General features: G+C 59.8%; 2 protein-coding genes across 2 annotated transcripts in view; both read left to right on the plus strand.

The window, feature by feature from the left end:
- The window catches only part of LOC118173806, a 20,565-nt gene extending 6,888 nt beyond the window's left edge, over positions 1–13,677 (plus strand). Inside the window, exon 4 of the mRNA XM_035338686.1 lies at positions 13,450–13,677. The gene's annotated coding sequence lies outside the window, so the exon portion shown is untranslated. The remainder of the gene's footprint in view (positions 1–13,449) is intronic.
- CXXC5 (CXXC finger protein 5) lies at positions 13,646–19,589 on the plus strand. The gene is made up of 2 exons (XM_035338687.1): positions 13,646–14,463; positions 18,574–19,589. Exons 1-2 carry the CDS (start codon positions 13,678–13,680, stop codon positions 18,616–18,618), a joined length of 831 nt encoding a protein of 276 aa, XP_035194578.1. The 5' UTR covers positions 13,646–13,677; the 3' UTR covers positions 18,619–19,589.
- The last annotated feature ends 1,070 nt before the right edge of the window (positions 19,590–20,659 follow it).

Genomic DNA, 20,659 nt, shown 5'->3' on the forward strand with positions numbered 1-20,659 from the left:
GGTGGGAGCGAGGTGCCTGGGCTCACCCCGTGGTTTTCCCAGTGCCTCTTTCACTGCGTGTCCTGAGGGGGGGGTCTTCCCCCCCCCCCGGGCTTGTGCCATGTGGAGGAAAGGTGCTGGGAGGGTGCGTGGGGCACCCTCAAAAACAAACAAAGGAGGAAAAAAATTAGGATGAGCCTTTGTGAAGCCCTTGGAATGGAAACGTGCCTTCTGCTGTTTTGCTTGTACAGTGTTCTTCACAAACTTTCCCTTAATTGTGTCCTAGGTTTGCCAGCAGCCCACCACAAGACCAATGGGGTCATCCCAGGCGTTTCCCAAAGTGCCAGCGGCCCACCCTGCCTGTGGCGGTGGGTTTCATTTCGCCCATTCCCCCCGCTCCCCAGGCTCAAGACTGAATTCCCCCAGCGCTCCCACTGCCTGTGGGACAGGGGACAGCAGGAGCAGGCGGTGGGGACGGCAGCAGCTTGGCAGGAGCCAGGCTCCTGCCTGTGACCCCCTGCGGCACCCCTGGCTGTCACTGACCAGCCATGCTGATGCTTTGTCCTCCTTGCAGGTCGGTCTGCCCGGGGCTCTGCTTGGACCCTGCTGCTCCTTGCCTTGCTCCTGGCTCTCAGTGGGTGCTCTCTTCTCTGAGCCCTTCTGGTGCCTCTCGTGGGCCATCCCCTCGCTAGAGGACAGCAGCAGGGGAAGGAGGGCGCTGCCTCCCCTGCCTGGCCAGGAGCTGTGCCCAGCCTCCATGCAGGCTGCGTGGCAGGCTCCTTTCCCTGTGCCTTCCTTCCCAGGTCTCTCACCCTGTCTGTAGGTGACATGGGAGGAAGAGCTCACACGTCTCCTAGGGCTGGGGTAGCATGGGGATGGCCAGCAGAGCCACAGCCTGGCCAGAGAGGCTGGTGGGGAGCAGCATCCCACCATGTCAGTGCCCTCAGCTGCTCCTGAAAGCAGGGCCTGCATCGCCCCGCGGGGCTGAGCCCAGCTCCTGGGGCTGTGGCCCGTGCTCCGGAGGCCCCCTTCCTCCCTTCTCTGGGCCTTGCACTGTGACAGGACCCGTCTGGAGACAGGCGTGTGGGCGTTGGGTTTCATCCCCTCTCCGTGGGTGAAGGAAGATGGTTCCCTTGCAGGGGTCATCGGCTGGGCAGGCAGCTCCCTGGGAAGGGGCTAGGGGCTCTGAACCCACCCAGGGATGGTTGGGGCAGGGGTAGGCAGCGGTGCAGCAGGCACTGATGGTGGCAAACACATCCAGCCACCGCTGTGTTCCTCAGCCACTGGGGAAGTGAGAAAGGGTAGAAACATTTATGCCTAACTCTAGTTTTAGTTGCAAACCCTTGGAGCTTAGGGCTGAGAAGGACCAACAGCCTGCCTGAGTGCCTCTGTACGTGGGTGAAGGTCCTGAGATGCCGAGCATGGGCACAGGCAGCGATGGTGCCTGGAGCTCCTGTCCTAGCAAGGCTCCATCTGCTGCTTCGCAGCCCGTCCCACCGGTGCCTTTTGGTGAGGCAGTGCTGCTGGTGCAGTAACGCTGTCCCGTGGCTGTGTGCAAGACCCCAGTGGAGGTCTGTGTGCTTTGTAGTGATCCAGTTGCTTTCTGTCACCAAACTTGTCATCTGATCAAAGGACACCGGGGCTCTCCCCGCTGTGCCACCGTACCCCGGAGGCACCGCCCTTTGCCCAGCCGTTCTCTGGGAACTGTTCTGACAATTCTTCCATCCTCTTGCCTAGGACTGCTGTTTTTCTGTGCTGTTCTGGTAAGCTGCAGAGCAGGAAGAAGTCCTTCCCCTTGGGCTGAGGAAGCACCAGGAACCAGGAGAGCTGGTAGACGTTCTCTCCAGCAGAGAGGCGGGCATGGGGCTCGGTGTCCATGCAGAGCATGGCATGGCATCGGTGCAGGATTCCCTCCGTGGTCCTGGTGCTGCGTGGGGATGGAAGAGCAGAGGGATGGGTGGAGGGGCAGAGGGAAGGTGGTTGTGGCCAGGGGCTCTGCGTGGCCCGAGTCTCCCTGTCTGGGGCTGATGGCAGAATTTTGCTGCTGGAACCAGTGTCACAACAGCGATGCCCCCGCTTCTGCCTCCGCGTCTTTCCCCGGCTGCCCCCAGAGCCCAGCTGCGGCTGCCAGGCGCCGGCTGTTCTCGCTCGAGCCCTGGTGTCTCCGAGCGCTGAGTGTCACTGGTCATGGCCGTAGTGCAAAAACCTCTGTGGCTCTGCTCCCCAAGGGACGAGGATGTGGGCGCTCCATCTGCACCAGGTATGGAGGGAGGAGGCTCCTGGGTGACGTCCCCTGGGCAGCGTCTCCTTGCTGCTGCTCCTGTGATGCTCCAGCCGACCTGTGGTGTCAGATGCCATAGGCCCCTGTACACCCTGTGCCCTGTCAGATGCCGTACCGCCCTGTCCTCACTGACCCCGAGCCTACAGTGAGACAGCTTTGGGGCCGGAGGGTCTGGGGCTGTGACTGTGCCACAGCCAAAGGGGAGGAGAGGGGCAGCAAAGGTCACGGGAGACCTGAGTGGACCTGTGGAAACGGTGCCTGCAGTTTCCCACAGCAATGACCAAGCACCTGCAGAGCATCACGGCTCCGGAGCTGCTCCCCGCCGGCCTTGTGCAGTGGTGTTCCCTTGCCGTCCTCCTGCTTGTCCCAGTGGAGCAGGAGAGGAGAAGCTTGGGGTGTGGGGATGAACGGTGGCCGTGGCCACCAGCAGGGACAAGCTTCTGGCCATGAGGTGCTGGCACAAGCGTCTCTCTTGTCCCGTGCTCCTGCAGCGCCGGGTGCTTGTGCTGGTCCCACAGCAGCGGTGGGCTGGGTCTGGAGGTTTCTGTGTGGGCATTTCCCATCCTGGCAGCTGGCAGGGCCTTCTGCATCTTCTGCCTGATGGAGAAGAGTGAACCCAGGTCTGCCTGCTCGCCTTTCTAGGCCCCAGACTCCCCAGTGCATGTGGCCAGGCTGGTGGCATGAGGACACGGCGGCTGCTTGGGTCAGGCAGCGCTGTCCTGAGCTGCCTTGACCCAGGGTCTCCAGCTTCCATCACCCCCAGCCCCAGCAAGATGTTGTGCAGCGCCGGGCAGCCCTGCGAGCACGCACAGCGGTGTGGGAGCTCCTGGGCTTGAGCGATCGTTCGGTGCCCGACCGGGAGCGCCGGGGTTTGATCTGTATTATTGTAGATTTAAAAAAATGTGATTGCTCTTTCCCAGTTCTTGTGTTTCCTGAGAGCGGTCTAGTTTCTAGCTTATCTTCAGACAGCCTCAGGGGTATTCCCTTGGAGTTTGGGAGTTTAATCAGGCATTGCTGGGGCATGTGAACTCTGCGTATAGCGGCTGTTCCCATGGAGGGGAGAGCCTCTTGCAGATATTTAGGTTGGCGTGCCTGTGCTGGGGGCTGGGCCTGGCTGGGAATGTGCGGCTCCTTTTCCTGGGGAGGGGACGGGGAATGCCGGGTGGCGACCTGCTGGGCAGGGGGTGGCTCCTGGGCAGGACGCTGGCAGCGGGCACGGGGCTTTCTGCGGGCAGCCCCCCTGCAGCGGGGCTCTCAGGAGGCAGCGGCCGCGCTGGGCTCGTTGCCTGTCTGTGCGGTGCGTGGAGGCAGCTCAGCCCCTCCGAGCCTGGCTCTGACACCTGCGTCCTTTTTTCCCAGCCACTGAGTTTTTGTCGTAGCATCCTGGGTGGGGCACACGGGTCCCCGCCAGCCATCCTGACCCAGCGCTGCGCCGCCGCCCTCCTCCCAGCCCTCCTGCAGCCCCGGCCCCTCCGGCCCTAGCCCAGCTTCTCTGCTCCTTTTGTTTCGGGTGATTTTTAATTCTGCCACTGAGCAGACAATCAGGACCTGCGTGGAAATGACCGATAGGCGAGATGCTGGGCTTTGCTTTGCTGGTGAAATCGAGGGCTTTTGTTGCTGGCTGTTTAGCAGGCAGTATTTCTTTTTGGGCTGGATATATTCCTGGCAAGAAAAATGATGGATGCTCTGTTTCGTTTCCAGTGGCAGTGTTTCAGATTCCTTGCTCCAGGGCAGAAGCTGAGCTAACTCCGATTCCGGAGCAGCTCTGGTACCTTGGCAGCTTAAAGGCCACGGGGTTGCTTGAATGACAAGTGGCACTGAGCACAGGGAAGGCTCGGGAGAGTCGGTTTTGTGCAGCGTGCCCTCGATCTCTTGCAGGAAGCGGGGCGGGAGGAGTGAGAGCCCGCTGAGCGGGGAGGGAGCCTTTCATTGTCTTAGTGCTTTGCAGGCAGAACGTGTGGCGTTAGAAAGCAAGCCCGACGCACAAAGGACCGGAGCGCCGTGCCTTCCTGGCGAGTGGGGACGCGCTGCGAGTCACTGCCGGGGGTGGCTGGGTAGGTGGTGAGAAGCACAAAGTCTTGGGGCACGACTTGAATTCCTCTGCCCTGGGAGCTCCTGGACTCCCCTCGCCCCCTTTTCTGCCCTGACCCCCTGTTATGCTCAGCTGGGGGGGGCTGGGTGCAGATCCTGGCCACTGGCTGTGCTGAGAGCAGTGTCCGGCGGCGCTGGGAAGCCCAAACCTCTGGGGAGCCCCAGATGCACCAGCGGGGCTTGGCTGCTGCCTGGGAAGCACGGGACGGGGTCCAAGGCTGGGGGATGAGGCAGGTCTGGGGTTTGTTCCCACCTGGGTGGAGCTGTGGGTCCAGAGCTCCCGCAGTGAGGACTGCTCCTCACCAGTCCCTTGGGGCTTCTGGAGGCACAGGGCAGCTCCTGCACTGAGCTGGGGCTGTGCCCAAAGTGGCCACAGGGCTGGGAGGAGACCAGCCCGCACCGCCCGGCTGCGGGGTGCTGGGGGCTCTCTGCTGCGGCACAGAGCAGTGCCGTGCCCACCCCCAGCCCTGGCCATCCAGCCTTCCTCCTTTTCTCCCTCTTCTTCCTATTTTTCTTATGCAAGCATGGCCAAGTAAAACATGGTGCTGACCAAAAATAACAACCACAAGCAGATCCAGACAATGGATAAGCCCCCAGTGAGGGCAAGGGCGACCCGAATCCTCCCGGAGGAAGATGGGATTATTCTGCGTCCTATTAGACATCTGTCAATAGCTGCCATTTGTGGACCCCGGCTGCTTCCTGATGGCACAGCCACCTTCCTGGTGTCAAAATGACTCCTTCAGCAGCAGTCCGTGCATGCTGGATGAGGGCCCTCTTTGGGTGCAGGTGCTCTCAGGGCCCTGGGCTGATGTGCACATTACTGCTGTCAGTGCAGCAGCCTGGCCCTCGGGGGTGTTTTTGGTGTTGTGGGAGGCTGAGATGCCACCAGGTCCTCTCAAATGCCCACATCTTCAGCCGGCAGAGGGCTGACCGGTTGGTCCATGTCCTCACCGCCCCCCTTCTTTTGCATCTCCTTCAGCTCCTGGGGCACGTGGCCGAGCTGGCCCTTCACCCTGCTGCCCGTGGGGGTCCTGAGCATCCCCGTGGGGTGTGCTCTGCCATCACATCGCACCCCTACGGCGTTCCGGAGGGACGTGGTGTTGAGAGAGCTGGGAGAAAGAGGGGCCTCGGTGCTGGGACTGCTCTTGGACGTGGCACTGATGGATTTGGGGCTCTTCATCAACAAATACTCCCATGCTGCCATGCCTACAACTTTGTTTTTAATTAACTTCTAGAAGCTTTGCTGATGCTGATCAGTCTCTCTGTGACCTGGTTATCAGTTATACCCCAAGTAATTTATGCTTTAATCGGCCCATCTGTTAACTGTGGTGATTCACACGTCTTAGGCCTCGTAGCTCTGGAGGGCCGGGGGGGTCTCCCCAGGCGAAGGCTGTCTGGGGTCCCTCTGCAGCGCTCGGTGCTCCTCCCGGGGTGCCTAGGGCCGTGGCGGGGCGGCTCCGTGGGAGGGCTCCCTGCAGCTCTCTTGGCTCGAGGGAAAGCAGCATGTCTCTGCCAAAACCTCTTTCAGTTCCCCCTTAAGTCCCCTCCCACTTGGAGGGGTTGGGGCCTTTCCTTTGAGACACTCTCTCTCAGTTTTGCTCTGACCCCCTGGGGCAGGGCAGTGCTGGGGTAGCGGTGCCTGCTGCGGTGCCGTGTTCCTGCCCCGGGATGCTGCAGCCACGGGCTCGGTGTCTCCTGGCTGCTGGGATGGGATTGCCTGGCGGGCAGCAAACGTCCCCAGTGCCCTTCCCACGGGGCTGGTCAGCCCGGTCCCCTGAGCATCACAGCCCTGAAACAGTGTCGGTCACCTCCCTTGGCAGCGTGATGGGGAGGCACTGAGGGGGCTCAGCTGCACCCTTCGTGCTGGAGGTTTTCCTCCAAGAAGGTCTGGGGGATTGGCAGGGTGGTTCTGGTGGGCTGGGACCACGTCTCGTTTCCAAGGTGGACCAATGTCTCCTCGTCCCACAGACTGCGTGCTGGCTTGCTGGCTGTCCGGAGGGGACAGCACCTCATGTTATTATCTGGGATTTCATGGCTTCATGTGCTTGCTCTTCAGCACCCGTCTTGTGTCGTGCCTCCTCCTCCGGCCCTGGGCGTGGGACGGTGCTGGGGAGCTGACGCCGGGCCGGGAGTGGGCGAGCATGGAAGCGCTCCCCAGCAGAGCCGTGCCACGGCGCGTGAATGTCAGATGCTGCTTGGCTGTGAGATCGGCTCCTGCAAACACAGATCTGTTCAATCCCATTTGGAGGGAGGTGGGGGAGGCGGGGGGGGGGGGGGCCTCCCGAGTCTCAATTGGGGAGGTTTTAGTTACAGTCGTTTTCAGATTTGGGCAGCGAACGGCGCAGCTTTGGCACCCGGTGGGGGGGTGAGGGGGGGCTGAGCCGTGCAGGGAGAGCACCGGGGGAGGTGATGCTGCCAAGCCCCCCATTGTCCCCGGGCTGCAGGGGCTGGCGGTGGCTGGGCTCTCCTTCGCCTGGGTCCCCGGGCAGCAGCTGTGTGAGCAGAGGAGGGGGAGGAGGCTCCTGGAGTTGTCCACAGGGCAAATGGAGCCCTGAAACACTCGGATGGACGTTTCAAATCGCGTTATCTCCATAACCGCCCTGCTCTGGCCCTTCCAAGTGGCAGCGGAGATAAGTGGATTTCGAGGGAGCGCCTGGTCGTCTGACATTTAAGACTCCTTAATCCATAACTACCACCCCTCAAAGGCAGGACGGAGCCACGTTTCCCAGCTGGGTGGCGTGGGACAGCCCAAGGGCCCGCGTGGGCCCAGGCAGTGGCTGGTCCCCATGGTGGTGGCCGAGCACCGGGGCAGGTCGGGTCCCTTAAAAACGTGGGGCCAGCGGCTGCCTGGACCGTGGCTGGGAGGAGATTGGGGTGCTGCTGGCAGCACGAGGTCGGGTCTCCCCTGTCCCCTCGGGCACAGAGGTGGCGATGCTGTTGGTGGCATATCTGCCTGCTCGGCGCAGCAGCCGTGCTCTCCTGGGAAGGCCGGGGCACGTTGCCGTCGGTATGAGTGTGTTTGTGCGTGGCAGGAGCCATTGGGGCGGTGGCATTTCCTCCTGCCCGCTGGTCTGGGCACTCACAGGAAGGCGGCGTGGCCCCGCTGCTCGTCCCTGGTGGGCGCGTGAGCCGTGGGCAGCGTGGCACGGTGCGCCTGGCGCTCGCTGCTCCGGCTGCGTGTGTGCCCAGAGCTGTTCTTGGGAGGCACCGCAGGAGCGGTTGTCTGCAAAGAGGAGGCCGGTGGAAGCCACTCTGTGCACCACGATGATTTGCCATCTGCTTTCAGGGCTATTTCCAGATGCTGGATTTAATCTTCCATAGCCTTTTTAATTCAGGAGTTGGCTTCTTAGCGTCCCCCAGTGCCACCTCGGGAGCAGAGAGGAGCAGAGCGGCTGCCACAACCAGCCCTTCCTTGCCCATCTGGTGACCTGTCACACCTCTGGCCAGTTCACCTGCAAGTGCCCAGGGCGAGGCTTTGCATGTACAACACTCCCCCCCAAAACCCCAAGCCCCCGCGTCCTCTCTGGATGTCCTGAAGTGGGTGGGGGTAACTTTCTTTGCGCGTCCGGGATCTGATCTTCTGGACCAGTTTTGGGGAGGATGAATGCGAAGAGCAGAGCTTGGGGGCTGTCGGGCTGACAGAGACGATGACTTGCAAACAGCGTAGGTGAAGGATGTCCTTGTCTTTAACGGTACCCGTGCCCGTTAACAGGCCCCATTCCTGCTGAATGGATGTCCTACAGGGACATTTAGCCTTGGGAGACCGCGGCTTGGTTTCTCCCTTCCTACCTTGGTTCACCTTGGTTTCCCCATGTGTTTTTGGCTATGAAGTGGCCAGAATGCACCACGGGTGCCCTGGGACACCCGTCACACCCCCACCACTGGCATCATGTCCATCGTCCATGCTGCAGGGGTCAGGTCTGACACCCCCACACACCCCACCAGGCAATTTGGGCTGTGAGGGTGCCTCCATCCAGCCCAGGGCAGCAGCAACGGCTGGGGCTGGCGGTGACGTGGTGGGTCTGTCTGCCTGCCTGCCTGCCTGCCTGCCTGCCTGCCTGCCTGCCTGCCTGCCTGTCTGTCTATCCCAGTGCTTTACTGGGAGGTGGGGGCCGTGCTGGGTGGCTGGCCGCTGCCTCGGCTGCATGGGGAGGGGCGAGGGGGGAGGAAGCGGGGACAAAAACCCCGCGGTGGACACAATTACAGCCACGTAGTGCCTCCTTTTTAGAGGCTGAAAAGACGCTGGTTTCCCTTCCGTCGTCCGTCTGCTCCACCTCTGCCGGCCAGACAATGGCGTGGCCCCAGTGCCCACCAAGCAGCGCACAATGGGGAGGGAGCCGCGCTCCCGGAATTTAAAAAGCTGAACTTTTATTTTCTCTCTTTGTCTCTTGAGCCTGGGAGCACCTCGGCTTCAGCTTTTCTTCTTTTTTTTTCCTCTCTTTACAGTCGTGTCTGTGCATGGCTGAACGAACAGTGGCTCTTACGGGAGGAGATTGATTTATTTAAAATTAAAGGAAAGCAGAAGTTATTTTTAAAGACAAGAGTTTTTACATCTGAAGGAGCTGATTACTTTCCAGTAATGCTGGGCAGTGGACAGTGAAATAATGCAGGGGGGCTGGAAAGCACCGTCCGTCATTTTTACAAGAAGCAAAGCGCCTCTCCCGCTCCTCTCTGACGATAAACGGCTCCTGCAATCAGCGAGCCGCTTTGCGCTCCGCTTGATGATTGCTTCTGCAGGTGCTGGGCCACGGGAGCTCCTCTTCCCACCTTTTTTCAGAGTTGTTGGCACTCCCGTCGTGCTGGGCAGGCCGGGCTGAGCCCCGGGTGCAGCCCTGCTGTGGCAGGGAAGGGGAGCAGTGGGGTGCGCCGCTCTGGAGGCTTTGGGTTCTTTTGGGTGAAGCCCATGGAAAGGAGAAGCCTGGGGCTGGGATGGCAGGAGCTGCTGCTGGCTCACCCAGGGAGCATCCAGGGTGGCATTTCTGGTCCCTGGGGCAGAGTGTTCCATGGAGGGGCAGCTCCAGGCAGGTTTCTGGGACTACCCAGCCCTCTCCGTGGGCTCCAGCTCTCTTGGAGCTCACTGGCAGCTTGGGCCCTGGGGCGGGGGCTACCAGACCCATCCTGAGGCTCAGTCCATGCTGGAAGGGATCCCACAGGGATGGTACTCAGGTCTCTGCAGGCTCAGGTCTCTGTAGCCCTCTCCAGAACTGCCCAGGACCTTGTGCATCGAGCTGGGGGCCACTGGGTCTGGCCTGGGGCCTCCTGACCTTGTTGGTGTCCCTTTGAACCCTGGCACGCCTCCAGCCTAAGCCGTGTGGTGCAAAGACCTGGGCGAGCAAGCGCATCACATGCTGCTTAATGCCGCCTCCGTAGCTAAGCACCTTCCGACAGGGACCCAGATGACGCCGCCCGGCGCCTTCCCCAGGGAATGGGGGCCGCAAAGGGGGGCAGGAACGGAGAGGGGGGGGGGGTGTCTCTGTCTTTACTCGGGTCAATCATAAAGACGGGATTAAGATAATGAATTCCTTCCCCCCCACCCCAGTAATTAGCAACCTAGGCAGGGGCTGGGGAAGAGCGGCCAAGACGTGTGGGGGCGTGGGGTGGCCCCGGTGGCTGGGGGGGGGGGGGGGGTCCTGTCTATGCCCGCCGCAGCCGGGCACCCTGCGGCCTGGGCCCCGGGAGCCGGAGGCAGCGCCAGGCGGGTGCAGATGGCTGGAGCTGGCGGCCGCAGAGCTGCAGCTGGGACAATGGCGGGATTGTGCGGCGGCGGGGCTGCTGGCTCGGCACGGCTGCCCCTCTGCTCCGGCAGCTGGGTGCTTTCCAGGGCACCCGGCTGCGACGGCCGGCAGCGCGCTTGGGTGGAGAGGGTACACGGTGGCGGCTCCGGGAGCCGTCGTCCCCAGGGGCAGTGGGGAAGGGGCTGTGGGGGCCTCGTCCCGCTGGCGCCGAGCCTGGAGCGCAGCGCTCCCAGCCCAGGTTGCTGTGGGGTGCTCCGGGGGTGCCCGTGGGTCCTGCAGGTGACAGGTGGGGACTACGAGCAGCGGGACCCACGCATGCCCTGCCTGCAGCCGCTCTGAGGGTGGGAGTCCCATGGGCCTCGCTGTCCTTGGGGAAAGCCGTTTACGAGCAGCACACAAAGCCCTTCCCCTCCTGGCAGGCTCTGCGGTGAGCAGCCCACGTCGGCGGAGGCTGCGGGGTTCGCTCAGCCCCGGCTGGGGGGGGGGGCTCCAAGCTGCTGGGACCTGATTTACACAGCGGGGTGGGACCAGAGAGCAGGTTCCTGATACAGCCAGCTGGAGAGGGCTGGCCGTTACGGCCGACCGCGGGGGAAGATGTGCCCTTGGAAATAACTGATGGAGACGGAGACCGCAGCGTGCTGCTGTGCAGAGAGAGGCGTGGAGGTGCAGGGCTGCCAGGAGCACAGCCAGGAGGGAGCTGGGCACCGGGGGGGTGCTTGGCGGCAGCAGCAAGCTCCAGCTGGGACCGACGTCCTGCAGCCAGTGTCCTCCCTGCTTCAGTGCCCACAGCCTGCTGTCCTGTGGCATGGGGCTGGGGGCCCCATGGGGAGGGCCACGGCTGGCAGCGAGCCCCCAGCTTGCTGCGGGAGGTGAGGGGCGTCCTGCTGTCCCACTTGCACTGCAGCAAGGCCAGCGACACACAGTGGGGTTTCAAAGAAGGGAGTGCAAAAAAGAGCCCCCAGAAGTGTCTGGGTGGTATCAGTCAGCTCAGGCTCCATCGGATTATGGGGAGGACAGAAGCATGAGTTTGGCAGGCTGGTAAAGCCGGGTCTGATCCAGCACGGTGCCCTGGGGCTGCAGATCCCTGCTCAGTGGCTGGGTCCGGCTGTGAGCTGCTGCCTGGGTGTGCGGGGCAGGGGCCAAAGTGGAGCGGCCCTGTGCAGCCACGCGGGGCTGCTGCTTGGAGCTGTGGGCCTGCTGCTGCCAGCCTGCAGCCCCAGCCCATCGCTGCCTAGGCACATGGGGCCTCAGTGCTCGCTGGGGTTTCTGCCCCCCAAAGGTGGCTGGCAGGGGACGAACCCATTTTGTGCTCTCCCTGCCGGCCGCAGCACGGAGGGGCAGCAGCGACCGAGCTCCTGCAGCCCCTGCGAGAGGAGCCCGGGAGCCTCCAACCCATCGGGCGCCGCACCAAGTGCTGGCGTTGCTGGCGCTCCTGCTGCAATGGGGTGAGCCCTGCTGGGTGTTGCACGCTTGGCGCTCGCCCCCCGATCTGCGCCCACGTGGCCACGGCCCTTCCTTCACCTGGGCAGCGGCTCGGTGCCAGCAGCCCAGCGAGCTGCCCGGAGGCAGGCGCTGCCCGCCGCAGGGGGAGCAGGGCTGCCGCCCCGAGCGGCGGAAGAGGAGAAGGGCCGCAGGAAAGGCGGTCACAGGCGGGCGTGAGATAACGCCGCCGGGCTGCTTTATCTCACATCCTCCCGTTAGATGCTTTTCCTGCCGCGCTCCCCTTCTGGCCCCAGCACCGGTCGCTTTTGTCATTAAGGTGTGACCCGTCCTAACGCCGCAGGAGCGAGCCGGGGATGGGGACGGGGCCCGCTGCTCCCCAGCACCCCGTGGCCGCCCGGACGGAGCCGCGTCCTGGCCTTGCTGCCGACCTCTCCCTGCCCGGCCCAGGGCTGGGCCACGGCGCTGCACACGTGGCCGCCAGTCGGAAGGGCAGGCTGTCCTGCCGCTGCAGCCCTCCCTTCCCACGTGAATTGGAGAGCTCCAGGCTGGAACCCGAGTCCTGCATCGATCCACACTGCATCTTAAATCCCGCAGCAGCTGAAGCAAGCGGTTTTAGTGCAAGGGTGGGGGTGTTTTTCTCCGCAGGCGAGCTGTCTCCTGTATCGGGGTGAGATGGGCTCTCTTCCTGTTCCAGTAATGTGGTGTTTGGCACGGGGACCTTGCCCCCGTCAGCATCTAACGGCAGCGCTGTGAGGCAGTGCGCAGAGCTCTGCTGCCGGGCTGGGCCCGCAGGAAGCATCCTGGGCTCTGGCAGGGTGCAGGAACCGTGAGGCTGCTGAGAAGGGAGGGAGGCTGGGCACAGGGGTCCCGACAGAGCCTCCCGTGCGTGGCCATCTCCCTGCACAGCGAGGGGCTGCAGCCAAGTGGGACCTGGGGGACGGCGGGGCTGTAGGAATGCTGCCTGCGTGGGGGCTGCTGTGCGCAGCCTCCCCAGGGCAGCGTGGCAGGCGAGGGGCCCCCTCCGGCACTGCCCTCCCCCAGCTGCTGCTGGGGTGGGGACGTGGGTTCCTGCTCCGCTAAGCCCTGGAGCTTTTCTCCTCTAAAGCCTGATTACTCCGGCGGTGCCTGTGCGTGCGTGCATGCGTGCGTGCTCGGGAGGGGAGGAGGAGGAATTTCACAACAACAAGTGTTTGCAGCCACACTGGGCCCAGCTGCCCCCGACGCGCCCGAGGGGCTGCGGCGTTGCTTCTGCACGGAGGAACCGCACCGAGAGGGCTCTCCCATCACCTCTGCCGGAGCGGCGGAGCCTGTGGTGGCCGTGTGGGCAGAGCACACCGGGGCATGGCACTGGCGGGTGGGCAGGCAGGCAGCGAGGGGCTTGGAGGTGGATGCTGAGGCTGCCCTGGGGCTCCCGTCACCCACCCAGTGCTGGAGTGCAGCGCTGGCCTGGGGACGAGGGTGCAGGAAGAGGATGAGGAGGGCAGCCTAACTGTGCTGGGCGAGCAGCATCTGCAGGGAGGGTGTGGGAGCCGTGGTGCGCCAGCTCTGGCTCCTGTTGGGGCAGCCTGTAGGCGCCTGCCCTGCCTTCCGCTGCGGGGCCGCACGCTGCTGGAGCAGAGCAGGAGAGGAGACCCGTGACTTCCCTGGGGTTTCAGTCCCTGGGGGAGGAGCGGCAGGCACAGAGAGCCCTTAAGCTGTGCGGTGACATTGCTGCCGGGCCAGGACTTCCTTTGTGCCCCCCGATTTCTGTCTGGATGGCGACCCTTTTAAAGAGCAGCGGAACGGATCTCCACCGAGGTCCGTTCCCTGGAGTTTCTTTGTTTGTGGCGCTGAGACTTTCATTGCAGGGGGAGGAAGAGATGCTTTGAAAAGCCTGTTTGCTCTTGCCAGTACTAACTCTCTTTTATTTTCTACTTCCAGAGCCGTATGTTTTGTATCAGAGCCGCAGAGTATGTCTTTGCACTGAAATTGTACTGAAGACCTTTGCAGCTGACCCTGGAGGATACGCCCCGTTCATGAGCGTTCCCGTTTAAGCTTTCTCCGGTGGCTGGTGTGCTGGTGCTACAAGAAGGGCTTTGGGGGTCTTCTGCTTTGGTTTTGGGGTGCTTTTTTTTTTTGGTTTGGTTTTGTTGTTCTGCTCCGTGCACCATGTCGAATTCGGGCTCCCATCAAGACACTGGGAACAAGCCAGAGACGGAAAAAAATAATCAAGATGACTCTCATCCCCCTGTCAACTCCGAAAGGAGGAACAAAAGTGGAATAATAAGTGAACCTTTGAACAAAAGTCTTAAGAAGTCCCGTCCACTCTCCCACTATTCCACCTTTGGTAGCAGCAGCTCGGTAAGCGAACATTCAGAGAAAGGCAACCCCTTAACTAATGGCAACGAAGCAACTGTGGAAAAAAGTAATTCTACCTCAAAGCACAAAAACATCTCTAGTATGCTGAGCAAATTAGACAGGGTGTCAGAAATCTCCTCAGAAGGACAGAACGCCCTACAACAGTTTGCTCAGTCGACAGAAATGCTCAAAAGAGTGGTACAGGAGCATATTCCTCTAGCAAGCGACCATGGGACTGGTATCTCTGATATGGAGGCAGTCTCAGCTGCAGAGACAATGAACAGCCCCTCTGATTTTCCTTACCTGGGGGCTTTTCCCATCAACCCAGGCCTTTTCATTATGACCCCTGCTGGCGTGTTTCTGGCAGAGAGCGCGCTCCATATGGCTGGCTTGGCAGAGTATCCAATGCAGAATGAATTGGCATCTGCCATCAATTCGGGGAAAAAGAAACGGAAAAGATGTGGCATGTGCCCGCCCTGCCGAAGACGGATAAACTGCGAGCAGTGCAGCAGTTGTAGGAATCGCAAAACTGGCCACCAGATTTGCAAATTCCGAAAATGTGAAGAACTCAAAAAGAAGCCTTCTGCAGCACTGGAGGTAACCGGCCCCTGTCAGGCACCCTAACCCTTCCTTGGGCTGCTCTCCTGGGTTCGGATCTTGCCCTAGATAATAAAACACCTGGTACTTCTTACTTTTTTACTTTTCCATTAACAGTTCTCACCACGAATTGTGTGCTTTCCCAGTGCCCCTGTCCCTGCCCTTGCCCTTCCTTATGTACAGGGGTGAGAGCTGGGCTCCCTCCCCACCCCAGGGTGATGGTGGCCCTTGTGTTGGCATCTGCTTGAACGCCAGTGCCAGCATCTGTAGAGGGATCACAGTGTCAGCTCTCCACAAGCCAGGGAGCAGTTTCTAACCTGGTGACTGGTTCAAAGGATGGCAGAGGTGTCTTTCAGGGTAGAGCTTGTGAGCAGTGTGGTGGTGAAGCCTGTGTTTGCGGTGCACTAGGAGCCCAGCCCTTTAGCATGCTCGTTGTTCCAAGAGGGAGCGAGGACGCCCATGTTTTCGGGTGGGAAGTGGCTGCAGCACGCGTGTTGGGCAGGATGCAGGCGAGGGCACATTTGGCATGTGGGGCCGCTGCGTCTGTGCTGGGGCGATGTTTGTTCTCCCCAGGGCAGAGTCTGGTGAGGCTCACTCAGGTGCATCCTTGAGTCCATGCATTCCCAGGAGTGGGTGAGTGCCAGGGGCAGCTGCTGTGCTGCAGGATGCAGCCCCTGGTCTGGGCACCTGCTTCGGTGCCTTGTGGAGCATCCCCTCAGGCTCCTGCCCACGCTGCGCCCACGCTCTGCAGGGTGAGGCACTGTGTCAACACAGCGGTCTTGGCCTCGGAAAAGAGCTGCTGAACCCCCCCGTTGGGTTGGGGTGCAGCCTTGCTAAAACGGTCAGGGAAGGTGCATTGCTGGCATGGGTACTGCAGGAATGGTCAGGTGTCTGGAGTCATGGGATTCAAATTCACCCAGGGCCATGCATGCCGGGCACAGCACGTGGTCACCCCTGGTGGGTGCAATGGGGGTGAAGGCTTGGGGTGCTGGGAAGCAGCTGTGCTGGGCTGAGACTTGTCTGCTGGCTCCCCCATGTATCGTACCTAATCTGGGTGTGATTTCTGTGGGAGCACATCCAGACGTCAGCTGTGCCTCTGTGCTTCCCTGTCTTCCTCCTGCTGCTGAACGCACCCACAAAGCTGGCAAAGGCTAGAAGTCACCCTGACATCAGCCGGATCGTGCGTCCTGGCACGAGGGCATTGCCCGTGCACTGCTCTTCCCAAAGAGATAACCCACTGTTTCCCTAACCATGTTCTACGTTTTCAATTAGCATCAGCTCTGAATGAATAGTGAAGGGGAAAAAAAATCTATTTGGGCGGTGGGGATGAGGAGAGAGGGACTGTGTCTTTCAAAAACCGCTGTATTGCTAAATTATATTCTTGTTCTAATTTGCTGAGTCAGTGATCTGGAAAAAGGGAGAAAAGAAAAAAAAAAGTTCATCTCTTCCGAAGAGTCCTAAAGCGGGTCAATAGAATCAGAGCTCGCATCAGCCAGAGGAGCCGCTTCCTTCTCCCGGCACAGTTCTGGTTTGGGGACGATAAATGGCATGGGGAGCCCATGAAACAGTCACCCCCTTGATTGTTTTCTTGTTCTGCAGCTGGCTGGGAGTTTGGAGCTGCTCAATTTTGTAGCATAGGGGCCTGTCCTTCCTGGGTGCAGGACTGTTGAGGTCGAGGAAAGTTGGTGATGCTTGAGCAGACACAGGTTGCTCTGGGGCATTGCCATCTCCCTTTTGGAGCAGATCCTCCTGGAATGCCACTGTCAGGATATCGGCTTGTGCTGTGCATTGATCATGGTAGGGTTGAACAAGATTGTGTCCCTATGTGGCTGGGAGAGGGACCCTGGGACCCTGGCTGATGTCCCAGGGTCAGCTGTGTCATTCAGTCTCAGCCCACATCATCCAGCATTGGCGGCTGCGTTGCCTTAGGCCAGCCTCAGGGCAGACACCAGAGCCACTGTCACCTGAGTGCCCTGGAGCCCTGTCGGGAGGTGACGGTGGTTCTGGGGGCACAGAGATGCTGCTGCCTGGAAGAGCCAGCTGGGCAGCTCCATGGGCTGCTGGTCCTGCCTGGGCATCAGCTGTGGCAGTGCTGAAGTTGGGCTGAAAAATTCATAGGGCTTTTGCGAGGCATTGTCCCCACCATGGGGGCCTGTGCTAGAGCTGAGGGGGAGCGGAGCAGCCCGCAGTGACCCTGCCGAGCTGTGTCAGTCTGCCAGCCACACGTGTGGATAGCAGCATCCTCAGAGAGCCCGGGCCGGGGCCGCAGCTGTGATTAAACATTGATCTAAAATCAAGCAGTAAAAAAAAAATAGAATTAAACCTTTATGGCAACATAAAAATCAGGCTAAATCCCTATCCTGCCATTAAGCTTTATCTGCACGTCTAGGCAGCCTGAATAACCAGTCGCCACTGGTGTCCTGCCGTGGTGGCTGCGGGCTGAGACTCTAGGGCCAGCGAGGCAGGTGGGATGCTTGGACAGGTGGGACAGCATGGTGCTCTGGCTGTGCAAGAAGGGCTGCTTCAGAAAAGCCACTGGTTCCCTGCAGCTTCTCCTAACCAGGATGAGTGAGTTCAGGATGGGCTGGGAAGAGGGATGTCCTCACCAAGCCTTGGTTCAGTGCCTGGGGTTGTTTCCCATTGATATCTCGTGCTCATTGGATATGGAGAAACTGAAGGATGAAGCTTTCATGGGTGCCCTAGGTTTTGGCCTGCTGTCCCATCTGAGGCGCATCCTCTTGGTGATCACGTTGCTGTGTTCTGGCTAACATCACTTTGCCTCGCATGGGGACTGTTGACACTGAGGATCATCATGGTCCTTCTGCAGGCCACCTGTGGTTTCATAAACTCTGGCTTCCCACTTCTATCCAGCAAAGAGGTGGGAAATGTCCCACCTCTTTCTGGGTAGCCAGGTCCTCCTCTCAGAGGAGTGTAGAACCTGGGACCTCCCCACGCCAGATCTCTCCTCTTTCCTTTCCTGGAGGTGGCTTCAGAGAGGTGCTGTCTGGTGTCAGGCACTTTGTCCCATGCAGGATTGAGCCTGGTCAGAGTTGGACCATGTTAGTGGCCGTCTTCATCCCTCTTCCCCCCATTCAGCGAGATACCAAGAGGTGGTGCTGGGGCTGCTCTGTGCAGCAAGAGCCCCAGCCTGCTCTTGGCTTCTCTGTGAGGGCGTCATATCCCTCCTTAGGTGCTGCGCAAGCCCAGCCAGCTGACTCCCTGCCTCAGTTTCCCTCCCCGTGCCCTCAAACACCTCTCTGCCAACTGGGCCTGGGGTGGGCATTTAGGTGATGCAGTGCAGGATATGGCTGGGCGTTTGGTTTCTCTGCCTGCTGTCTGTCTGTCTGTCCCTGACATGGGTGGGTGGCCAGGGCCCCCCACCACAGATGGGCAGGCTGCAGGAGATGGGATGGGACGGGACATGAGGGGACAGAAGGGGACAGGACGAGCTGGCTGTGCCTGCCACGGCAGTGGCCGCTCAGCGCAGCCCGGCCATTGTGCTTGCTATCGGCCGGACGGGAAGCCGGAGGCCGTGCCATTGTGTCTGTGTGGTGCGGGGACAATTGGGGGGTGGTTTTTCCAGGTGTCCCCTGGGGAGCCCAGGGCTGGCCAGACCTTCCCCCCCACACCCTCAGAGGGGCTTGGGAAGGAGGGGAGCCAGGCTGGGTGGGTGCTGCGGGGAGCACCATGCAGGCCGGTGTCCAGCATGGAGGCCCCTGCCCCTGCCCCTGCCCCTGCAGCAGCTCAGCTGCTGCCGGTGTCCCGGTGCTGGGATCCCCTGTGCAGAGCCTGCCGGGGGTGCTGGGCCTGGCCTCAGGCCCGCAGGCGGCAGCCAGGCAGGGCCAGGTGCCCGTGACGGCTGCGGACCAGTGTCCTGGGTGGGCTTTGCCGTGCCTCGTGCGGGCTGCCAGCCTGTGTGGCCGTCACTGATGGCCTCGGCGCTGCTGTTGGGCACCTGCTGCCCCACGCCCCGCAGCCCTGCTGTACCCGGGAGCCGGGCCGGTGGCCCCCAGCAGCCGCCGCGCGTGGAGGTAGCTGAGCTGGCCCCAGCCTAACGCCTTGTCCCTTCTTTGTTCTGTTCTTCCCTCCCCTGTCTCTCTTCCTTTCCAGAAGGTGATGCTTCCTACAGGAGCCGCGTTCAGATGGTTTCAGTAGGAACGGGAATCCCAAAGCTCTGTCATCCAAGTGCAATGTCACTGCTTGCTTGTGTTGTCTCAGGCAAGGGATTTTTGGCTGAAATGAATGGATGCACCTGTGTCTCTTTAGAACCAAAAATATTTTCTCGCAAATTTCATTCCTGTTTTTATAATTTTTTTTTTTTTTTTGCGTTTGTTTAACATCTTCGAGTCCTAGTCAGACATTTAACTGCTTTTCAAATAAAATAATTAAAAGAAAAAAACAATGGATCTGTAAAGTACCAAGACTTAATAGACAGAGTATGGACAATCAGTTTCTTTCTGTGTTTTGGTGTTGATGTTGTTTATGTGTGAAAGATGCAGTACTTGTGTAGGGAATGTAAATTTACAGTAACCTTTTAAAATCTAGTTACTAATAAGCACTACTGTAATTTAGCACAGTTGTTTAATTGCACCCTCATTTATACTTTTTATTTGATTATTTCCCATCATACAATAGAGTGGATAGTTTCTAGAATGCCTCAACTTCATGTTTATAAATGAGAATATGTTTAAAGCGATGTAGTATCCCTTCTCCTAGCCATTCACGTATGTAAGTTTAACCAGCAAGAGGTTTGGTATAAAAGATGGAAGAAAACAATTGCTACAAAAATGGTGGTCTTTGAAAAAGGAAAAAAAGAATAAAAAAAAGAAAAAAAATGTCATTGTTAGTTTATTAATATAGAACAAGAAATACTGCATACAGAAAAAAATCCTAATTGCAATGGTTTACTTCTAGAAGTAATTTTTGTAAACTTACTGAAGTTAAAATCAAAATAAAAATAATATTGCAGGACCTGTGCTGAAGCAGTTATGAAAAGTGATATTTCTCTTCTGTTCAAATCCCCGTCTCTCCAGCTCTCTACATCATTAAATTGAAATGCTGTTTGTAATGTTTTAGCAATCCAGGCTGTTTTTGTGAATAAAATGAATGCATGTTTTGTGTCATGATTTACAGCTTTGTTATTTCTCTCCATCCCTGTTTCAAACAGTTCTGGCTCCCTCGTGCCCGCCGTGCTGCCTGTGCAGCAGCCGGCACCCATGGCCTCTGTGTGCTTGTTGCACCAGACGCACTCGCCGTCCCTTTGCTCCTGGTGGTTCGTGGTGGGTCCCCAGCAAAGGCTGCACGGTGCCATGCCGGGTGGTGGAGGATCCTCCCCTGGTACACGGGTGTGTGTGGTTACCCCCTTTCCTCGTGCCCTGGAGCGGCAGGGAAGGAATCGCCGCACTGTGGGCGTGCAGGGAGGGGAGATGCTGCGTCTCTGCAAGGGTAGCCCAGGGACAGCCTGCAGCTCCTGAGCTTGCCACAACGCTTCTCGTCATCTCCCACCCCTGGGATGGGCCCAGCCCCCTGGCAGGGGCTCACCGTGGACCCTGTGCCTGCCCAGGGCTGGGACACCAGGACATCTCAGCACCTCCCGTGGAGATGCACCGCTGCACCCAGCTCTACTCCGGTGTCTGCGAGCAACAGGGAGCGTGTCGGCACCATGGGGACCCCACCACAACCCTGCACGGGAGACACAGCAGTGAAATGAAATGATGACCAAGGAACTGCACTGACGCCAAGATCTGCACGTTTCGTCCCGGCAGTGGCTGGGTTAAGCCATCCCTGTCTCCTCCCAGGTATATTTCACAGCCTGACCTGCCTGGAGTTTTGCCGTGGAGCGCATGCCATTTGTTTTTGTAAAACAATATAATTAACATGCCACAGATAACTGCATTGAGACTCGTTTTGTCAGGACAAGTACAAAACGAACACGTAGAGAAAGGAACTCTTCAAGGTGAGTAAAGTGAGGTGGCGGCGTTGTTGGGGAAGCAGTTGTCCAGGCGTCCAGGCCAATTTGGTGCAGGACCTTGGGTCAGCGGGACAGGGGACACTGGCTGTGGCACTGTGCCAGGCATGCCAAGGCTTGGGGTGCCGTGTTGTGCTCCCCATTGTGCTGGGGGGGTGGAAACCAGTGCTCCCTACCCCCAGGGAGGGGTGCCGGGTGCGTGGGAGTATGAGGAGTGTTGCCCCAACG

The sequence above is a fragment of the Oxyura jamaicensis genome, chromosome 13, assembly GCF_011077185.1.
Source record: "Oxyura jamaicensis isolate SHBP4307 breed ruddy duck chromosome 13, BPBGC_Ojam_1.0, whole genome shotgun sequence".
Lineage (NCBI taxonomy): Eukaryota > Metazoa > Chordata > Aves > Anseriformes > Anatidae > Oxyura > Oxyura jamaicensis.

Bases quoted from the DNA above. Each gene is read 5' to 3' on its own strand.
- CXXC5 (XM_035338687.1), top strand. From the start codon at position 13,678: ATGTCGAATTCGGGCTCCCATCAAGACACTGGGAACAAGCCAGAGACG. The intron at 14,464-18,573 runs GTAACCGGCCCC...CTTCCTTTCCAG, and splicing joins AGCCTTCTGCAGCACTGGAG to AAGGTGATGCTTCCTACAGG.